Below are 21,614 nucleotides of genomic sequence, written 5' to 3' on the forward strand. Positions count from 1 at the left end.
TGTATGCCTTCCCTGTTCTATTATCTAAATTGTTTACCTAGTGTCCATATAAAAATTTAAATCAAAAGTATCATGTTGGAGTATTGTAGAACATCATCAAATCTATTGGTTGCTTTCTCACAAAAAACATTAAGTTAAGTTACAACAGAAAAATAAATATAGCACACACGTACCTTATAACATAGGTTCGAAAAGGTATTATATGTTGCATTACAGCAGGTATGTGAAGCCATATTCGAATCTAAAACACACAACAAACAACGTGTTCAGCACTGTAGAAAATATTAGATCTGCTACCTTATGTAGTTTATAAGACAAACCTAGAGGTCACAGTAAAGTTACCTAAAGTTCACAATAGTGATATCAAGTTTGTCACAGTCATTGTAAAATAAAGTGAAAATTTTAGACAGAACTCTAGCTTTGGAATGTCCTTTTTAACAAAACTTGATTCTAGGCAGAACATAAAAATAGCTTACATTTGATACAACAGTAATGAATGCATGAGCTATTAGAAAGGGAAGGGTCTCAGGAGATCCGTATTCAAAGCAATCCTTCATGAGGGACAGTCCATTCTTGCCACAGAACAGACACACGTAACGAAGAAGGTGCAAAGGTACTTCCACATCCTGAAAAAGCAAAACATAATTGCACAGTTATTAAATTCAACCATAAGGTCCACTATTATACATTTTTTTAAAGAATCTGCACAGCAGACCGAGCGGGTCTGTCTCAGCAGGCCCTGCCCCTTTGGCTAACAAACTTTATGATGTCAGCCAATCCAATGCTTACCCATACAAAAGCATTGGTAGGCTATCACGCATGCGTGGCAAAAAGCTGCGTCAATCAGCGTCTCCTCATAGAGATGCACTGAATCAATGCATTTCTACGGGGAATGTACAGAGCCTTGTGATGTGTATGTCAACATTGCTGCTACTTAAAGGACCAATGAAGTGGTCTGGGTGCCAGGTCCAGCTAGGTTTAACCCTTTTTGCTGTAAACATAGCAGATTCAGAGAAACTGCTATGTTTACCTATGGGTTAATCCAGCCTCTAGTGGCTGTCTCATTGACAACCGCTAGAGGCGCTTCCGCGCTTCTCACTGTGATTTTCACAGTGAGAAGACGCCAGCGTCCAGAGGAAAGCATTAAGAATGCTTTCCTATGAGACTGGCTGAATGCGCGTTCGGCTCTTCAGCCAGGGACGTCAGAAGAGGGAGGAGAGTCCCCAGCACCGGGAAAAGGGTAAGGGATTAACCCCATCCTCCCCCTTCAGCGCCACCCTCAGGGCACTATAGTACCAGAAAAATGAGTTTGTTTTCCTGGTACTATAGTGGTCCTTTAAGTAATAAAATTACAGCTGCTTTCTAAATCAATACAGGACCTAGAAGGACTCTCTACTATGTATAATGGGCCAGAGATTGACATAGGCTGGTAAAACCAAGAAGTAGTCAAGGTAGCTGCTGTTGTATGTGAAAGATAAGATAGAACAGATTTTTATTTTTATATAACTTTATTGCAGTGTTCATTTAAAACAAATATAGGCCTCAATGGTTACAGTTTTGCAATTCTGTTTTTAATTAGTCATGGTACAAGCATAGGATAATGTACAAAGAGAGCAGGAAGGATAGTGGAAAGTAGAACATAAAGCTGTCTCTGTAGTCCAGTATCTGAAAACTTTGATTAGGAAAGCAAGATACACGAAGAATTTACAAACTACATAAAAGTTGTCTCTTTCAGACTTACATTCATGTCACAGAAGGCCCCTAGTATATTGCTTTCTTGAGCAGAAATATCCTGAAAATGCAAAAAGGAATACATGAGTAAAACCATTAGAAACAAAAGAAGATTTAAAAAAAATAAGCAATGTCACCACCTTCAAAAACAAAATCTACCCCATAATACATATTATATGACAGGATATATATTTTAGTTGCCAAGAACAGCACAACCTATCTAGATACTGCAGATGACTTGGAGAATAAAATAACACCAATACTTAAATCAGAACCTCTTCATCAGCCTGTGCCTTGGCAGGGCTGCAATTAGGGAACGACTGATATGGATTTTCTAGAGTCGACACCGATATTCTGTACATTTACTATTTTGAATAAAGAAACAACATTTCTACACAAATCTACTATTAGCTGAACATGTTTATTATTTTTGCAATTTTTTTTTTTTTTTTAATTATTAATAAGTGGTAAATGCACAAAATATACATGCCAGTCAGTATTTATGTTTAAAAGAATATTTAGTGTACCTCTCCCCTCACCTCCCTGTCCCTTAGTGCACCTCTCCCCTTTCTCCCCTCCCTCCCCCATTAGTGTTTATCTCCCCTTCCTGTCCTTTAGTGCCCCCGCCCCCCCCCCCCCTTAGTGGTCCTCTGCCCTCCCTGGTGTGCTTAATTACCTCGCTCAAAGCGTGGACGAGCGGAGTGGAGTGCGGTAACAACGTTTCTGTTTCCTGTACCCGGTCGGACTGACAGGAAGTGCTCTCTTAGTGGACACTTCCAGTCAGTCCAGCCAGGTACAGGAAAAAGAAGCTTCTGTACCGCAATTTACTCTCCTCCACTCGACCACGCTACACCGAGTGACTGGTAGGGGGAGCCCTGACACTTCGTTCCTGCCGGTGACTATTCTTGTGCGTCCAGAGCTGGAGCACCCTAACGCGGCCGCGTGTTCCACCTTATGAAACGCGCCAGCCCTGTATGCGCTAGGCCACTGCCACCTGTCACATTATCGGCAATATCGGTATCAATAGTGGCCAATACCGATATTTGCCAAAATCTGTAATACCGGCAGATAATATCAGCCAAACCGATAATCGGTCTATCCCTAGCTGCAATACAACCTGACAAGTCTTGTTCACCCTATGAGCAAAGTGTAACCAACAACTGGGTGCAGGACTTTTCAGGGCCATATAGGGATATAGTTACACTTGCCCTTTCCTTTCCATGTCGCATTCCCCTCTTTTTATACATCTGCTCCTTTTATAATCCCCAACCCATTCACAATAAATGGCATCATAGGAAATATTCATGAAAAATACTGGGAAAAGTTCACTAGTATTGATTATAGACCAGATGGTGGTACCACTTCCGATTGACAACATCCGAAACTAGCCAAAAGATGCAGATTTCTTATAGATGTTTGGAACACATTTATGATTTGTGTGTGCACCTGTGTATGAGTGCCTGAATAATATGTATGCATGCATAACACATAAGCGTGCATTATGTATGTAGGAAATGGTTGATGTGTGGATAATTATTTAGGTGAATCTCTGTTGGTGGACAAAATAGGTTGATGTCTGCGAGGAGTTACATGACTTGGTGGGCAGATAGGTGTAAGTGACACGGTGTGTATGAATGTGAACAGGAAGGTGGGGAATGCATAATAAAAAAATAGTGTAGGTAAGAGTGGGTATGGGTAGGCATGTGATTGGATTGGTAAATATATGCAATTCAGCGAATGTGTTTTTAAGTGACTAGTAAGATCAGGGTTATTCTTAAGACTCTTAATGGCTAATAGCTCCTGCTGGTTAAGATTATTAGAACTATTTTTCGATTTGTTAATAGCGCCACAGCGCAAACATAAATCCTTAAACTCCTTCAAGACCAAATCATAAAACAATTGAATAAACTGTCCCTTATCAGCCTGTGGATAGAAAGTAGAGGGGGCCTTCAACCCCGATGAGATGTTAGCTTCAACGATACGCATAACATCCATCTCCAGTGATGGCAAATCCTGCTCCTCCAATAGAGAAAAAAGGTTATGGAAAACAATTTTATCTTGTGGATTATGGAACATCCTTGGACATTCTGTGGTACCCACAGTTTGCTTAATATTAAATGACCTCAGAATCGTGAGCTTCCTCACAAAATAATTAAGATCTTTAAAAAGTTCGAATATCTTAGGTAGTCTATCAGGTGAAAATTTCAACCCTTTATTCAGGAGAGACATCTCCCCGGGGTTAAGGGTGTGCGAGGATAGATTAAAAATGCCTTTGATTACAGGCACCTCACTTTGGACGGGCTGTCTACCACATCCTCTGCTTCCTCTAGTACTGCACCCCTTTTTTTGGAAAGAGCAGCCTTGAATAATGGAAAGGTCTTTGCTGCCCCAGCTGGAGCTCTCTCTAAAAAATCCTCTTGTTCCGAGTTACCCCTGTTCATCCTATTAAGGGACGTCTTAGGTCTGGCACCCAACTCTTGTGTAGGTGGGAACCTTGCCTCAGACGTCACTTGGTTCCTAGATGTGAAACGGGAACCATCAGTTACAGGAATAAAATTAGGGTTATCAGACCTAGTCTGTTTAGTATGCTTATTTGGTCGTGGAGAGCTATAAAATCTCCCATCATTAGCCCTCTTCCTATACACAGGCTGTAAGGGGTGCTCCCTCCACGAGTTGCTCCTCGCTACTTCTGCATAGGTTTTCTGTTTGACCCCTGACCGTTTATTAAATGCCATTTTGGGACCTGGCGGGGTGCTATCAGTGGTGTTAAAGATCGCACGCCTCCTGTCACCAAATGATTGCCTGAGTCTTGTGGTAGACAGCCCGTCCAAAGTGAGGTGCCTGTAATCAAAAGCATTTTTAATCTATCCTCGCACACCCTTAACCCCGGGGAGATGTCTCTCCTGAATAAAGGGTTGAAATTTTCACCTGATAGACTACCTAAGATATTCGAACTTTTTAAAGATCTTAATTATTTTGTGAGGAAGCTCACGATTCTGAGGTCATTTAATATTAAGCAAACTGTGGGTACCACAGAATGTCCAAGGATGTTCCATAATCCACAAGATAAAATTGTTTTCCATAACCTTTTTTCTCTATTGGAGGAGCAGGATTTGCCATCACTGGAGATGGATGTTATGCGTATCGTTGAAGCTAACATCTCATCGGGGTTGAAGGCCCCCTCTACTTTCTATCCACAGGCTGATAAGGGACAGTTTATTCAATTGTTTTATGATTTGGTCTTGAAGGAGTTTAAGGATTTATGTTTGCGCTGTGGCGCTATTAACAAATCGAAAAATAGTTCTAATAATCTTAACCAGCAGGAGCTATTAGCCATTAAGAGTCTTAAGAATAACCCTGATCTTATTATCAAAGGGGCGGATAAGGGAGGTGGAATTGTTTTGTTAAATAGGAATGATTACATTGAGGAAGCTATGAATATTTTGGGTAACAGAGAATATTATCGGGTTTTAAAGAATGACCCTACGAAGCAATATTTAAGTGACTAGGTAAGTGGCTGAAGTAAGAGAGTGACTGTGATGGTACAGCACTACAGAATCTGATGGCGCTATACAAGTAAAAAAAATAATGGTAGGTAACAGGTTGTGAGAAAGTGATGGAAGGCATGACAAGTGAATGTAATTAACTGGTGACCCATCTCAAAACCAAGCAATCATAAAAGGAGACAGCCAAAGCTGATCAAAACAGAAATTAATTGTCATACCACTAAGACTTGGCAAAATAATAACATGGGTGTGGATATTTTGTTAATCTACTTGTCCAAGAAATTAAAGCGGTAGCTCAAACTACTTGTTCATCATGGCAATTTACTTGTCCTGACACAAATAATATCAATTACAAGATGGAGTCATTGCCAATAGCCCTACACATTGACAGTTATTTGCTAAAGTCAGAATTTTCACACATTTTATTTGATGGAACAGTAGAGGCAATAAGCCACAGTTTTGCCATTTGGGTTTACTTAGCAAATTGTGAATTAGCCTGTATCATCCTCTGCCATCCCATAGTCTCCCCTTTTGCCAGTGTGTGCTGGGTGTGTGTGTGTGTGTGTGCGTGCGCTGGGTGTGTGTGTGTGTGTGCTTTTGATTATCCAATTGTCATAAACATACACTGACCCATACACAAACTGACTGCACACGGATATACACTAACTAGCACACAATCACTCACTGACCAATAAACACACAGCACAGATTACCAGCAGCGGACTGGTTGTTAAGGAGTGGGTGTGCAGCCTGTCCCATGCTCTCTTTGTCATGGGATAGGACTTTACACTGTATCCCAGCGGCCTGCAGCCCTATGCATTGTGAGGAGCTGCCTACAAGAGCTACAGCAGCCCACCAGAGGCCAGTTCAGCCCTGCACAGCACCAATCCTCTCAGCAGGGCTAAAATAAAAATATATATTTTTTTAATAAATGTAAAAAAAAAAAAAAAAAAAAAAGGAAACCTTTCCTCGCAACAGCCGGAACTGCATGTCCTTAGCATCAAATAATATAGAGTGCACACCTGTAAGCAACACAAGCACTACAGCTTTCTGGTGGTGATTAGCAGAGAGTGATAAAAGGGTTATGCTCACTCTAAGCCCATCAATGTCATCCAGAGTGGATGAAACGGGGGGCATGGGAAATGCAGACATGTAGTGGTTGTTGCTGCTTACTCTGCCCCTTTAAAGAGCTATTATGCCTGCAGTTCATAATATAAGACATCTCACCTACTAAGAAGAAAATAAAGAGTTAGTCTGAAATTCACTTTAACACAGATTAACACAAGAGCCGTTTTGTTCACACTTGAGTCTACTTTTAGATTACCTGCGAAGGAATCTCACAGCTGTGACATTTATCACAGGGCTAGCAGCACTCAACCACAGAAAAAGACAACTGCTGAGAAATTCAACAGCCTATATGTCCAAATTCAAAGCTCACATGGTTAACGATAAACTAAATGAATACATGTATAAACAAAAAAACAAACAAAAAAAAAAAAAACATTCACAATCATCAAAAGCATGGCTCAACACCTTATTTGCCATGAGATAAGCAATACAATGCTATTGATTTGGAAATCTAACTGTTTACACCAGTAATGCTTGGCACATATACCTAGAAATTTAGAAGCCTGACAATTATCTTTTGAGCACCAGAAGTACCCTGCATCTCCTTATATTCAGTATCACGAAGAAGCAACAGAGACATCCTCCTAGCGCTCTAAGTGTGCTAAGCAAAAGAGCAAGGCATTCCCAGAAGCAATCTCTGCTATCACAGCAAAAATAAACAACTGATCCCCTTAAATGACAACACTCAACTATTTTTAATATAAGATTTAATTTCATCAGGTTTTAACATAAGGAAATTTTTTTTTTTTTTTTTTTCTAAAGGATGTATATGTTAAACAAAAAACAACACATGCCTATCTTAAATGGGACAATCCACTGCCCAAATACAAAATAAATAAAACTCACTGTTTTGTAAGTATACCCCAAATTAAACCATGCATGTATTTAAGCATGCATTTTTCCATTGGGGGTATATCTAAACACAGCATGCAAAAACTGAAAAAGCTCGTCTGTAGCCACCCCTCCCCTTCTATCCTCGCCCAGACTTTCTGGGGCTGTCCAATCACAGACTTCCCAATGCAGCACAAGGAGAAATCTTTACAAGACAGGTGCTTTGAGCAATACCCTGTCTATTGAGTTTAGCTCCACCAAGCTAACCAAATCAGGAAGTAACAGAACCTGCGGTCTGTGTGAAATCCAGGGCAGTGTAACCAGGTTAATGTGCCAGTTTCCATTGATATACGCACTTTTTGCAAAAAACAGGACACACTGTTCACATAAAGCTTTCCAGCAAGTTAAAGTGCTTTAGGAGTCTGGAGTCCCTTTGCGTATATGACCGGATCCTTCAGCCATATACATACACCGTGGGACAGACAGTGTTTAAAAAAAACAAAAGTCTCTATGGTCTTTCCCGCTTCATTCCATGCGGGCAGGGAAGACTATAGAGACTAATTGTTGGTTTTCAAACAGTCTGACCCAAGGTGTATGTAAATGGTTGAAGGATCCAGTCATATACTACGAGATAGGGATGAGTTTTTCTCTCAATCGTTTTGGGGTGACAGTTGTCCTATAAAGTGTCTCACAGCTAGTCAAAGTTTGACATCATACACTATCTGGTGCCTCACTAACGTTCTCCAGGAAAAGTACCCAAACCATAGCTCATATTTTCCTGGGTAGCGTATTTCAGGAACATGTTTGCTAACTGGGGTTCAGAGCTGCAAAATCCACCCACCAAGTTTCCTCTTGTAGCTCAAATAGTGGGGCTTTGAGTTGTTTTTGAGATCAGCAAAAGGGAAGCTACGTGTACCTGAGGTGAGCAATTCAAGCACTAAATTTAATGAAAAGTTCTAAAGGTTTACTCACTTAACTGTAATCTGTAGTTATTGTATTTGGATCCTAAAGCGCTAACTTTTCTAAACTTGTCCAGCATTGCATGCCCAGAAATCAGGCAGTGTTACCAAACACCCAAACATCCATCAGAGAAGGGTCACATTCTGTACCCACTCAGGCAAGATCAGAGTTTTAGCAACAAATTTACATTACTGTTAACGAGCGGTTAAACTAATAGTCTACTTTTACACTCAATTCAGTTGAATACAGCATTAAAACTATGCTCTATAATTCACTGCCTTATTTAACAGTCTTGTATTTGACACCTAGCTTTCTCTCGTCATTCACAGCCTTCATTTTAAGAGAAGACATGTAGTGAGCAATAAAGCCTAGTTGTAAACTAATCTTAGTTGAAAGTGCTGATCCCGTCACAAATCTCTCTTTACAAAATGTCTCAGATGCATATAATAAGAAGTTAAACAATTTAAGAAAACATATTGCATGGATATAAATCTGCTCAGATAACAATCTGAGAACATAAAGCAGAAGTCCAGATTGAAGAAGGAAAAAATAAATCCTGATTACGGAGTAGACAGCTTATAACATTAGGCGGATTATTCAATAAATCCAACTACCAAATTAAGTGCACATTACGTGTGCGGTATAGAGAATGCCAGGGCACCATATTGTTCAGAGAAATCTGTGAAGTTTGATTTAGATTTTTTATTTCCTTGATTGTGCAGGCATCTAACTATTTTGAATCCCACGTCAGCACTGTCGCATGATCATCACAGCACTTGGCAATGTGGTATTGGGTGCATTTACTGATAAGAACATTCACCCTCTGTATTTGAAAAATATATCCAAAGCTTAGAGATACATCAAAGACAGTGTCCCTGGAAGCTATAAGCAAATCTTGCAAGTAGATGATCTCTGAGGGCAACTGCTTCTATACACATGAACTGTGGTCTGATATACATCTGCTCATCTCTAGCTATGATCTAAACACATACATGCAACGGTCTCCCAATGCACAGATAAACAACTTGTGGTACTGTAGCTTTTGTGAACTACTCTTCTTAATATGCTCAGCCAATAAAAAAAAGAATAACTTTGTATCATGAGTAAAGCAGTCCACAACAGCTGGAGCACCAAATTGAACCAAATTCTTTATAACAAATATATAAAAACATTCAATTTGAGATTCTGACATGCGTTACATAAACAGTATCAAGTAGAAATACCTCTATTGTGGGATGTGTGTTATGCTTATAAGCAGTGTAGAGAGGAAATTGAATCTGAAAGATTTTTGCCACACATAATAACAGTTTTTCTTTTTCGTCAGTACTCCATAAATTAGACAGGTCAGTGCTTTTCAACGACTCCTCTTCTGTCAGGTTACACGTCCTTGAGGTTTGTGACTTGTTCTCAGGGGAATTACATGGTTCTGCATGTCCCCCATCCTCATCCACCTCCTCCTCCTCTTCCTGGGGATCCTTTTCCACATTCAGCAGCTCCTCGGATGGGTTATTCTCATCCTGCCAGTTTGGGTCTGGGCTAGTAGTGCAAATTTTCAATAGCTGGTCCCTTAAGGTTTGTACTTGGCCAATCACCAAGTTAATAAGGGCACAGACCACTTGGTTAAAGATCTCCAAATGTTTATACTCCTTAAAGCAGCACAGACATTGCCTGAGGGAAACATAAATATGAAGATGATTTTAATCAATGAGGATCAAAACAGCTAATCAACTGAAGAGGAACTATGAGAGAAGGGTTGCTTAAATATGCTGTATTAAAAAAATATATATAACAAGATTTTATTTTTAACAGTTTTTAATTAAAGGGACACTATCGTCATCAAAACAACTTAAGTTTAATGAAGCAGTTTTGGTGTATAGATCATGCCCCTGAAGTCTCACTGCTCAATTCTCCACCATTTAGGAGTTAAATCACTTTTGTTTCTGTTTATTAAAATAATTCACACCCACTTAGAAAAATATACAGAGTAAAAAGGATATACCACCTATTGCAGATATAGATATGGTGGTTACATCTGTAAAACAAATGAGACATACATAGTGTTTTCCATATAGGTAAAAACAAACAATTGTATCATATGAGGATTGAACTCACAAGGATGGAGCCTCTTAGGCTCTATGTACTTCGCTCTCGGGTGCCTATTCAGGCTTTCGATAATTTTCAGTTGAAGACCCAGACTCCACGAATTCAAGAGTAAATAAGGGTTTATTAATTGATGAAATATTATATTAAAATAATAATATAGGACAAAAATAGGCAGATATATGTATAAAATACAGCGTGGTATGGTACTGCAATAATGGCCAAAATTAAAAGCAGCAAAGCACCACAGCATATACACAAAACAACAATACCGCCAAATGAAAGTCCCAGTAAAAAGTCCAGTAAAGTGCAAACGCGTTTCAGCCCTAGATAGGGCCTTCCTCAGTGCTAAATTCCTGGAGAACCTTCAGGGCTTAAGTAGCCCCCTTGATAAGTCCAACTGCATCCAGCTGTGCTTCAGAAATCCCGCCAGCCATATCACTTCCGGTTTTGAAAAAAAAAAATAAAAAATTTTTTTTTATTTTTTTTTATTTAAAAAACATGTGACTTCCGGTTGGATGCGGTCATGTGATGTATTTGTGTTCCACCATGCGTTCCACACTCTGGCATGGTGGAATTGACTACAGAGAGTGTTCATATTGAAAGAGGGCATTTGCCCAAACAAATAATACAATAATATCGTAGAATAAATAAACAAATTGAGTAAGCTGTGAATAAATAAATCGGAATAGAAATATAAAATACAAAATATGTTAATATAGGTACATAAAAAACATCATATATAAAATAGAAGAAATGTAACTCAGGGGGATGTGGAAGGGAGAGGAAACGTCCTAGAAGAAAAGATATTAATATAAAAATGTAAATATAATATTTAAAAAATATATAAAATATTATATTATAAAAAATGGACTAACTCAAAATCTATGTTGAGACCTTTAGGGCACATAGTGTCCAAAGTGAAAATCCATTTACCCTCTAACATTATCCTCTCCTCTCCAATTCATCCGCTTCTTCCCAATAACCATAAACTTGAGAGAAGTGTCACCATTATGGAATTCAATAAAATGTGCTGACACACTATGTTTAGTGTATCCCCTCCGTATGTTCCCCATGTGCTCAATAATGCGAGTTTTTAGGCTTCTAGTGGTCATGCCGACATACTGGAGCCCACAGGGACACCAGAGGAGATACACCACATTAGTGGAGTGACATGTGACAACATCGCGTATTTTAAAACTAGTTCCTGTAACATAGGATTTAAACGTGCTCTGTGTATCTTTCTTAAAAGTAGTATTCTTGCACGGTAAGCACATTTTACATGGATAAAAACCTGGTCTTTGGTTAAAAACATTCTTGTCTCCCTGTTTGCAATTAATAAAGCTTTTAACCAAGTGATCTTTAATATTTTTAGCCCCTTTAAAAATAACCTTCGGTTTCTCACCCATGATATCTTTAAGATCCCCATCCGTTTTTAAAATATGCCAGTGTTTATTCACTATGTGTTTAATTTGTTTAGAGTTGGTATTATAATCTAAGATTAAAGGTACATACTCTTTATCCCTACTTATTGTATCTGTCTTTGGTTTAGGTTTTAATACCTCAACTCTATCCATGTTCTTCACCTGTTGAATCTGTTCTTTCAGGACTGTAGGATCATAATGTTTCTCTTTAAAAAATTACGTCAATGTGTTTGCTTGGTTATCAAATTGATGGGGATCTGTACAGTTCATCAGCATTCTTATATATTGTCCTTTTGGCATGTTGTTGATCCAAGGGGCATAATGGCAACTGGTTGTGTCAATGTAACTATTGACGTCAACCAGTTTAAAAAACGTTTTGGTTTTAATACAAGAATCCTCTATATAGATAACCAGGTCTAAAAAATGTACATGGGAGGTACTATATTCACTGGTGAGAGTGATATTTCTAGAATTGTTATTTAAAAATTGAAAAAATGAAGTAAGGTGCTGTTCTCCCCCCCTCCAAATAAAAAAAATATCATCTATGTACCTGCGATAGAGGACCAAGTTCACACTCCAAGGTACATCCCCTGAGAGGAAAGATTCCTCCCAGAAGGACAAACAAATTTGCGTAACCCGGTGCGAACTTGGTCCCCATCGCAGTCCCAATCAGTTGTAAAAAATAAGAACCCTCAAACCAAAAAAAATTATTCTGTAAAATGAGTAAAATGCCCTCTATAATAAAATCTCTTTGGGTTTCTGGAACTAAACTATCTGATAAAAAGTGTCTAACTGAGTCACATCCTAGGTCATGTTTAATAATAGTATACAAACTATTAACATCGCAAGTTACTAATATGTGACCCTCCTCCCATGTTATATTTTGTAACTCTCTGATGAGATGGGAGGAGTCCTTAAGATAGGTAGGACGTGAAGTGACTATAGGTTGTAACAATCTGTCTATGTATTCAGACAGTCGACTCGCAGGTACATAGATGATATTTTTTTTATTTGGAGGGGGGGAGAACAGCACCTTACTTCATTTTTTCAATTTTTAAATAACAATTCTAGAAATATCACTCTCACCAGTGAATATAGTACCTCCCATGTAATTTTTTTAGACCTGGTTATCTATATAGAGGATTCTTGTATTAAAACCAAAACGTTTTTTAAACTGGTTGACGTCAATAGTTACATTGACACAACCAGTTGCCATTATGCCCCTTGGATCAACAACATGCCAAAAGGACAATATATAAGAATGCTGAGGAACTGTACAGATCCCCATCAATTTGATAACCAAGCAAACACATTGACGTCATTTTTTAAAGAGAAACATTATGATCCTACAGTCCTGAAAGAACAGATTCAACAGGTGAAGAACATGGATAGAGTTGAGGTATTAAAACCTAAACCAAAGACAGATACAATAAGTAGGGATAAAGAGTATGTACCTTTAATCTTAGATTATAATACCAACTCTAAACAAATTAAACACATAGTGAATAAACACTGGCATATTTTAAAAACGGATGGGGATCTTAAAGATATCATAGGTGAGAAACCGAAGGTTATTTTTAAAGGGGCTAAAAATATTAAAGATCACTTGGTTAAAAGCTTTATTAATTGCATACAGGGAGACAAGAATGTTTTTAACCAAAGACCAGGTTTTTATCCATGTAAAATGTGCTTACCGTGCAAGAATACTACTTTTAAGAAAGATACACAGAGCACGTTTAAATCCTATGTTACAGGAACTAGTTTTAAAATACGTGATGTTGTCACATGTCACTCCACTAATGTGGTGTATCGCCTCTGGTGTCCCTGTGGGCTCCAGTATGTCGGCATGACCACTAGAAGCCTAAAAACTCGCATTATGGAGCACATGGGGAACATACGGAGGGGATACACTAAACAGTGTGTCAGCACATTTTATTGAATTCCATAATGGTGACACTTCTCTCTTAAGTTTTATGGTTATTGGGAAGAAGCGGATGAATTGGAGAGGAGAGGATAATGTCCGAGAACTTAGTAAGTTAGAGGGTAAATGGATTTTCACTTTGGACACTATGTGCCCTAAAGGTCTCAACATAGATTTTGAGTTAGTCCATTTTTTACAATATAATATTTTATATATTTTTTAAATATTATATTTACATTTTTATATTAATATCTTTTCTTCTAGGACGTTTCCTCTCTCTTCCACATCCCCCTGAGTTACATTTCTTCTATTTTATATATGATGTTTTTTATGTACCTATATTAACAAATATTTTGTATTTTATATTTCTATTCCGATTTATTTATTCACAGCTTACTCAATTTGTTTATTTATTCTACGATATTATTGTATTATTTGTTTGGGCAAATGCCCTCTTTCAATATGAACACTCTCTGTAGTCAATTCCACCATGCCAGAGTGTGGAACGCATGGTGGAACACAAATACATCACATGACCGCATCCAACCGGAAGTCACACGTTTTTTAAATAAAAAATAATTTTTTTTTTTTTTTTTTCTTTTTTCAAAACCGGAAGTGATATGGCTGGCGGGATTTCTGAAGCACAGCTGGATGCAGTTGGACTTATCAAGGGGGCTACTTAAGCCCTGAAGGTTCTCCAGGAATTTAGCACTGAGGAAGGGCCTATCTAGGGCTGAAACGCGTTTGCACTTTACTGGACTTTTTACTGGGACTTTCATTTGGCGGTATTGTTATTTTGTGTATATGCTGTGGTGCTTTGCTGCTTTTAATTTTGGCCATTATTGCAGTACCATACCACGCTGTATTTTATACATATATCTGCCTATTTTTGTCCTATATTATTAATATTTTAATATAATATTTCATCAATTAATAAACCCTTATTTACTCTTGAATTCGTGGAGTCTGGATCTTCAACTGAAAATTATCGAAAGCCTGAATAGGCACCCGAGAGCGAAGTACATAGAGCCTAAGAGGCTCCATCCTTGTGAGTTCAATCCTCATATGATACAATTGTTTGTTTTTACCTATATGGAAAACACTATGTATGTCTCATTTGTTTTACAGATGTAACCACCATATCTATATCTGCAATAGGTGGTATATCCTTTTTACTCTGTATATTTTTCTAAGTGGGTGTGAATTATTTTAATTGTTTCACTTTACCTTTAGGTGTTAAGGGATTACACCTTTCGGTCACACTTACTTTTATTGTCTATTTTAAGTTGGAAGCGCCTACACAACTATACACCTTGTGTATATTTTGTTTGTTGTTTCTGTTTATGCAGGCGCAGCCACACCTCCACTGACTGTGACTCACATAGCCTGCATGAAAAGAAATGGTTTCACTTTCAATCAGATGTAACTTACTTTAAATGTAAATTGAACTTTAATTACATACAAGAGGCTCCTGAAGAGTCTAGAAAGCTATTAACAGAGCAGGATATAATAAATTCTAAACAGTATTAAACAGTATTTTCAATACAGGAAGTGTAAATATTAGATGACTCTTTGCAGGAAGTGTTGGAAAGCTGTACAAGTCACATGCAGGTAGGTGTGACTAGGGCTGCATAAACAAAGTTGTTTAACTCCTACATGGCAGAGAATTGAGCAGTGAGACTGCAGTGGCATGATCTACACACCAAAACTGCTTAATTAAGCTTATGTTGTTGGGTGACTATAGTGTCCCTTTAAAGGGTTTTGCCAGTCATCACCAGTACCAACTGTTTCAAAACGGTTAGCCCTTTTACTTAGTCCTGCTGGTCGCTGGGTCTCTGATGTAGGCAAGTTTGACATCTGACTTTTGCAGAGCTGCAAAAGCCAGATGCTGATCCTGCAGCTCATTCTTTGGTCAAAAGCATTCGCTGATGGGGCCTCTAGCCAAACAGTGGCGGCCCCTGCCCGGCGGCACTCCGCACTTCCTGTAAATCAGATTTCGAAGCCGGATGCCACCTGTGGGAACTGGAAACTTTTGTGGTTAAACCATTCGAGGGGGGCAGTAACAGAGCTACTTTGAATATGATTAACCTGGTTTTGTTTTAAATGGTAAGCAACCATGGGTCACTAAGTATGCTCCGGAATCATCAACCAGGAAACCAATAAGCATGCCTCTGTCATGCTTTATAAAATACAGACAATAAGATGTATTGTAGAATTTCAAAACCAGTGTCCCTGTCCTCTATTCAACTTGATGTACATACATGAAACTTTCAAATATGTACAATCAATCTGGCTGCAGGAGCAACCAACCTTACATCTCAACAAAACATTTAATGCATGCATAATATCACCATACTAAATTAAACAAATTAAAGTTATATAAAATGAGGAACTAAGCATCAAGTTAATAGAATGTTCTCCATTAATAATACTGTTCAGTGTAGCGTGGTGTTGGAGAGGCTGTAAACATCAAAGATTTTGATTCAACACAATAAAACAAAAATACATAACAAGAAACATGAATATTACCTTTGTGTCCAGGAATTAATGTAGGCAAATATCTTAAGAGCATGTTCTTTTCTAAGCTGTAATCCATCACTGCCTTCTGCATCCGATACTAAAAAATACACACAAAAAAAAAAATGAAAAAATTATATATAAGTCAAAACAACTTAATATTGAAACATTTGGATGACTGAAAATTCCATGCATTGAAAATGTTCCGATTGGAAGACTGATATACTTGAGGTCAAAGAGCATAATGGAGAACATGCATTTTTTTTTACCTTAAAGGGACACTCCAGGCACCCAGACCACTTCTGCTCATTGGAGTGGTCTGGGTGCCAACTCCCACTACCCTTAACCCTGCAAGTGTAATTATTGCAGTTTTTTATAAACTGCAATAATTACCTTGCAGGGTTAAGTCCTCCCCTAGTGGCTGTCTACTAGACAGCCACTAGAGGGAACTTCCTGGTCCCTAGCACAGATTATCTGTGCTAGAGCGTCGCTGGACGTCCTCACGCTGTGTGAGGACCTCCAGCGTCACTCTAATCCCCATATTGAAGCATTGAAATTCATTTTCAATGCATTCCTATGGGGTGCGCCAATGCGCATGCGCGGCATTGCCGCGCATGCGCATTGGGACTCCTCGGCCGGTGGGCGGGATCAGTCTCGCCCACCGGCCGACGGAGGAAGAAGGTGGAGCGGCGGGGGAGGAGCAGGCAGCGACGTGGGACATGTCGCTGCCTGAGGTAAGTGACTGAAGGGGTTTTCACCCCTTCTGTAACCGGGGATTGGGGGGTGGGAGGGAGAGGGACCCTCCAGTGCCAGGAAAACGGATTGTTTTCCTGGCACTGGAGTTTCCCTTTAAAATAGGTATGCAAGATGATGAAATTACCAAGAGGACAAGAGCCAGTAAATGGTTTCTATGGTACAACCATCCAAAAATGTCAAATCAAAAACTACGGTACAACGGTTCCCAGCTGACATGAGACTGCATGACATCCCCTTGTGATAATAAACCCAAGAGGAGGTATTGGGACAAATGAAAACAGTGTCTAAATATACACATGTCATAGTTGATATGAAAACGTATAACTGATTTTATGTAATTTATAAACACTAGATCTATTGTAAGTGCTGGTAACAACTCTTTAAAAGAAAAGTAAAAGGGAACCAAGGCATCAGATAAACACTGGGGTACTCATAAATCACTCTATACAATGCACAATTGCCCATAACCTTTGAAAGGGGCTCAGATCATGTATACACAGAATTTAGCCTGGAAACCAATTTTCTAATAAATATAGTTTATATTAGTGGCCTACAAGTATTAGAATCCCTACTATGCTCTACAGTGGTTATGGTGTCAGGAGTCCTTCTGGCACAGTGCCATGGTAAACTGTGAAACTGTTTAAGAAAGGTCTGACATCTCCCTGTTTCTGTCAGGTGTCAGCAGTCCTTCCAGTCTGAGATGGTATGGAAAGGCAGAAGTCTCAACTTGGTATGAACTCAGGTAACTTTTTCTTTGGCTGATGTGTACTATGGTCGTTGCTGCCGCCCAGGAGTAATGGGAGTTTGAGCGCAAGACTGGTTTCTTTGTATTTACGTGGCTAAACTAGAAAATGAGAAATTGATAGCCAAAGAATGCAAAACCAACCCCCAAAATTTTTTCAAGTACATTAATTCCAAAAAAACAAAAAATGAAAGTGTAGGTACACTGAAAACAGAGATGCGTCTGTTAGTCAATGAAGACCAGGAAAAGGCAGACATTTTAAATAACAATTTTTCTTCAGTGTATATTAATGAGGATCCTATGGTAAGAGATATGCAAATGATTGCTGCAACAAACTTGCAGATAACTTGTGATTGGATAACTCGAGACAAGGTGCTACAGCTATTAAACAAAATTTATGTAAATAAAGCTCCGGGGCCTGACGGTATCCACCCACGAGTACTTAAGGAGCTAAGTGAGGAAATAAGTGAACCTCTGTATTTAATTTGTCAAGATTCTTTTGTTTCAGGTATTGTACCGGAGGATTGGAGGAAGTCAGATGTTGTTCCTATATTTAAAAAGGGTTCAAAATCCTTGCCTGGAAATTATAGACCTGTGAGCTTAACTTCTGTGACTGGGAAATTATTTGAACTGCTATTACGGGATAATATTCAGGAATTCATTGGGAAGAACTGTGTTATTAGCAATAATCAGCATGGTTTTATGAAACATAGGTCATGTCAAACTAACCTAATTGCATTCTATGAAGAAGTAGAAATATAGATCAGGGTGTTGCAGTGGATGTGATCTACTTGGATTTTGCCAAGGCATTTGATACGGTTCCTCACAATAGGTTAGTCTTCAAACTAAAAGAAATTGGTCTAGATGAATATTCTTGTTCTTGGGTAGAACATTGGCTTAAGGATAGATTACAACGAGTTGTCATAAATGGTACATTTTCAAGCTGGCAAAAGTGGTAAGTGGTGTCCCTCAGGGTTCTGTTTTGGGACCGCTTCAATTTAACAAATTTATAAATGATCTTGAAATGGGCATTGAAAGCCATGTATCAGTGTTTGCAGATGACACAAAACTTTGTAAAGTAATAAAATGTGAGGAGGATATTGCCTTGCTGCAGAGGGATTTGGATAGATTGGGGGACTGGGCACTAAAATGGTAGATGGAATTTAACGTAGAAAAATGCAAAGTTATGCACTTCGGGGTTAAAAATGCACAAGCAATTTACACCCTAAATGGTAGAGAACTAGGGATAACCACACACGAGAAGGATTTGGGAATTGTTATAAACAACAAATTAGGTAGCAATATGCAATGTCAATCTGCCGTTGCTAAGGCCAGTAAGGTTTTGTCATGTATAAATAGGGGCATAAATTCGAGATGAAAATATAATTTTGCCTCTTTATAAAATCGCTGGTAAGACCACACCTTGAATATGCTGTGCAATTTTGGGCACCTGTTCTAAAGAAAGATATCATGGCACTAGAAAAGGTGCAGAGACGAGCTACAAAATTAATAAAATGAATGGAGCATTTTAGTTATGAAGAAAGGTTAAATTTAAATCTCTTCAGTTTGGAAAAACGGCACTTGAGAGGGGATATGATAACATTGTACAAATATATTCGGGGCCAGTACAAACCATTATCTGGAAATCTATTCATAAACAGGGCTATACATAGGACACGATTTCACAAAATTTAGGCTTGAAGAAAGGAGATTTCATCTAAGGCAAAGGTTTTTTTACAGTAAGAGCAATAAGGATATGGAATTCATTGCCTGAAGAGGTGGTTTTGTCAGAGTCTATACAGATGTTTAAACTGCAATTGGATAAATACTTGCAAAAACATAACATACAGGGATATAATTTCTAATTAGTGGGGTAATAGCTGCTTGATCCAAGGAGACATCTGACTGCTATTCTGGGGTCAAGAAGGAATTTTTTCCTAGTTTGTTGCAAAATTGGAAGCGCTTCAGACTGGGTTTTTTGCCTTCTTTTGGATCAACAGCAAAAGCATATCTGAGGAAGGCTGAACTTGATGGACGCAAGTCTCTGTTCAGCTATGTAACTATGCAACTTTTGTATCATACAGCTAGGTTGCAATGCTGTTGCCCATCCCATGTGTTCCCTATTAAGGGTTAATAAGCATGTAGGGATGTATATTAAAAAAAAAATACCCCTTTCTGTCTCAGAGATATTTTTGCGAGAAGCTCAAAGAAACAAGGCGAATGGTTAGAGTAAGGACCCACCTAAGAGGTTTGCCTTGACGTGGCAGGTGGGCATACCCTCTCATGGCCACTGAAGGCAACTAAAAACCTCCATTTGTTTAAAAATACATAGGGATGTGGAAAGAGCGCAGGTAACTTTTTTCCTTTGGTTTTTACTATATGTATTTTGGCTGATGTGTACTATGGTCGTTGCTGCCACCCAGGAGTAATGGGAGTTTAAGCGCAGGACTAGTTTCTTTGTATCTGTATTAACTTGCTATGAGTTCGTACCATTATGCAGATGTTTGAATTTTAGCTATACCACACCAGCACAAAAGGGAAGGACCACGTTTGACCGTTTACAGTAGGACAAGACTTGGCATCATAACCACTGCATGTTATTGTGAGGGCTATGGTGCAAGGAGTAGGGGGAAAAAATCCTAACAGAAGGGGGGAAAAAAAGGAATTTGTTAAAAATTACATCTAATTTTATTGGTTCACACACATTAACCCCTTAAGGACCAAACTTCTGGAATAAAAGGGAATCATGACATGCCACACATGCCATGTGTCCTTAAGGGGTTAAACAAAAAAAACAAAAAAAAAATGGAGAAAAAAGGCCATCAATCTTAGGCTAGACATAGCTCACAATAGAGTCCCAATTTATTTAATCCAATTATAAAAAAAATAAAAACCTATCCAAATCCAATGGCTTAAGAACAGTCTACCTATAACTGGTTTAAAAAAAACACGTTGAGCATATAACCGCTCATTAACCTCCCTCAGACTGGAGGAAGGTATTCGCCACTGTTTCTCTCTCCCCCCCCCCCCTTTTCTCTGGCCCAGGGGTTAAATGGGCTAGAAATGAGCATACCGCCCACCTGAGATTGCCAGTCGGAGGTACACCAACACCTGCTATCCCCGTTCCTCTTAATAGAGACACTAAATACCGCAATACGACCGAATCAAAGAGGACACCAGAGGTATACCACAATGGGTTGTTTTGCCTCGTTTACACTATATATATTGTCTCCCCCGTAGGTATGAAACATTGCTTCCACACAATACACTCCTCTGGAGCAACCAGGGGGCCCCACATGAGAGGAACATGGCATTGACACGCCTACTCACCCAGCAGCCTTATATGACTGACTCTTCTATGAACGGCACACTACCCGAATACACAAGACCACGAAGCACGCACTACCGGCAATTTCGATCCAGCACAACACCCTGCACAACAGCATCCACGCAGGGGAATTGCTCACAGTGCACTATTTTGTCTTTCTTTACTCTGTTTTATATGTGCAACTAGTGACAGTGATCTGGCAGAGTTGCCGGGCCCAGTGGCTTTATCAGCTACGAGTCATCACTTTTTATCTTCCTGGGATTTATTGGTCCTATCCTAAGCAGATTACTCTAGCATGCTCACATAATTTATAATGCTTAAGTTGTTAGTTTTAGTACTTCAAGCTTAGCCTGATACAGTGCAGTCAGTTATAAGACAGAATCAGCTGTTAGACCACCTACTGTTAATTACCTAAACTATCTCTAAATACAAAAATTGTGCACAATCCTGCAGCCACAACACTTTTTGACATGGCATTCGCTTTTTGTATTTGTTATATTGCCTGTGACCTTTTATTTTACTTTTTTGCCCTCTCTCAATGAAGGCATATTGTGGTCCGTCTCTCTAACAATACCAGTCTACTTAGCCTGCCTAAGCTACTCTCTGCAGGACTTCCTAGCCTGTGAACATAGTAACGTAAGCTTGAACAACTAGCCTGCAATGTTCTCTA

General features: G+C 38.9%; 1 protein-coding gene across 1 annotated transcript in view; it reads right to left on the reverse strand.

The window, feature by feature from the left end:
• The window catches only part of USP34 (ubiquitin specific peptidase 34), a 132,457-nt gene that overhangs the window by 85,385 nt on the left and 25,458 nt on the right, over positions 1 to 21,614 (reverse strand). The window contains exons 2-6 of the mRNA XM_063443750.1: positions 16,131 to 16,218; positions 9,380 to 9,824; positions 1,742 to 1,792; positions 477 to 626; positions 174 to 241 (exon numbers count right to left, since the gene is read on the reverse strand). Coding sequence (XP_063299820.1) covers positions 174 to 241; positions 477 to 626; positions 1,742 to 1,792; positions 9,380 to 9,824; positions 16,131 to 16,218 — 802 coding nt within the window. The remainder of the gene's footprint in view (positions 1 to 173; positions 242 to 476; positions 627 to 1,741; positions 1,793 to 9,379; positions 9,825 to 16,130; positions 16,219 to 21,614) is intronic.

This window comes from Pelobates fuscus, chromosome 2, assembly GCF_036172605.1.
Source record: "Pelobates fuscus isolate aPelFus1 chromosome 2, aPelFus1.pri, whole genome shotgun sequence".
In the NCBI taxonomy this organism is placed as follows: Eukaryota; Metazoa; Chordata; class Amphibia; order Anura; family Pelobatidae; genus Pelobates; species Pelobates fuscus.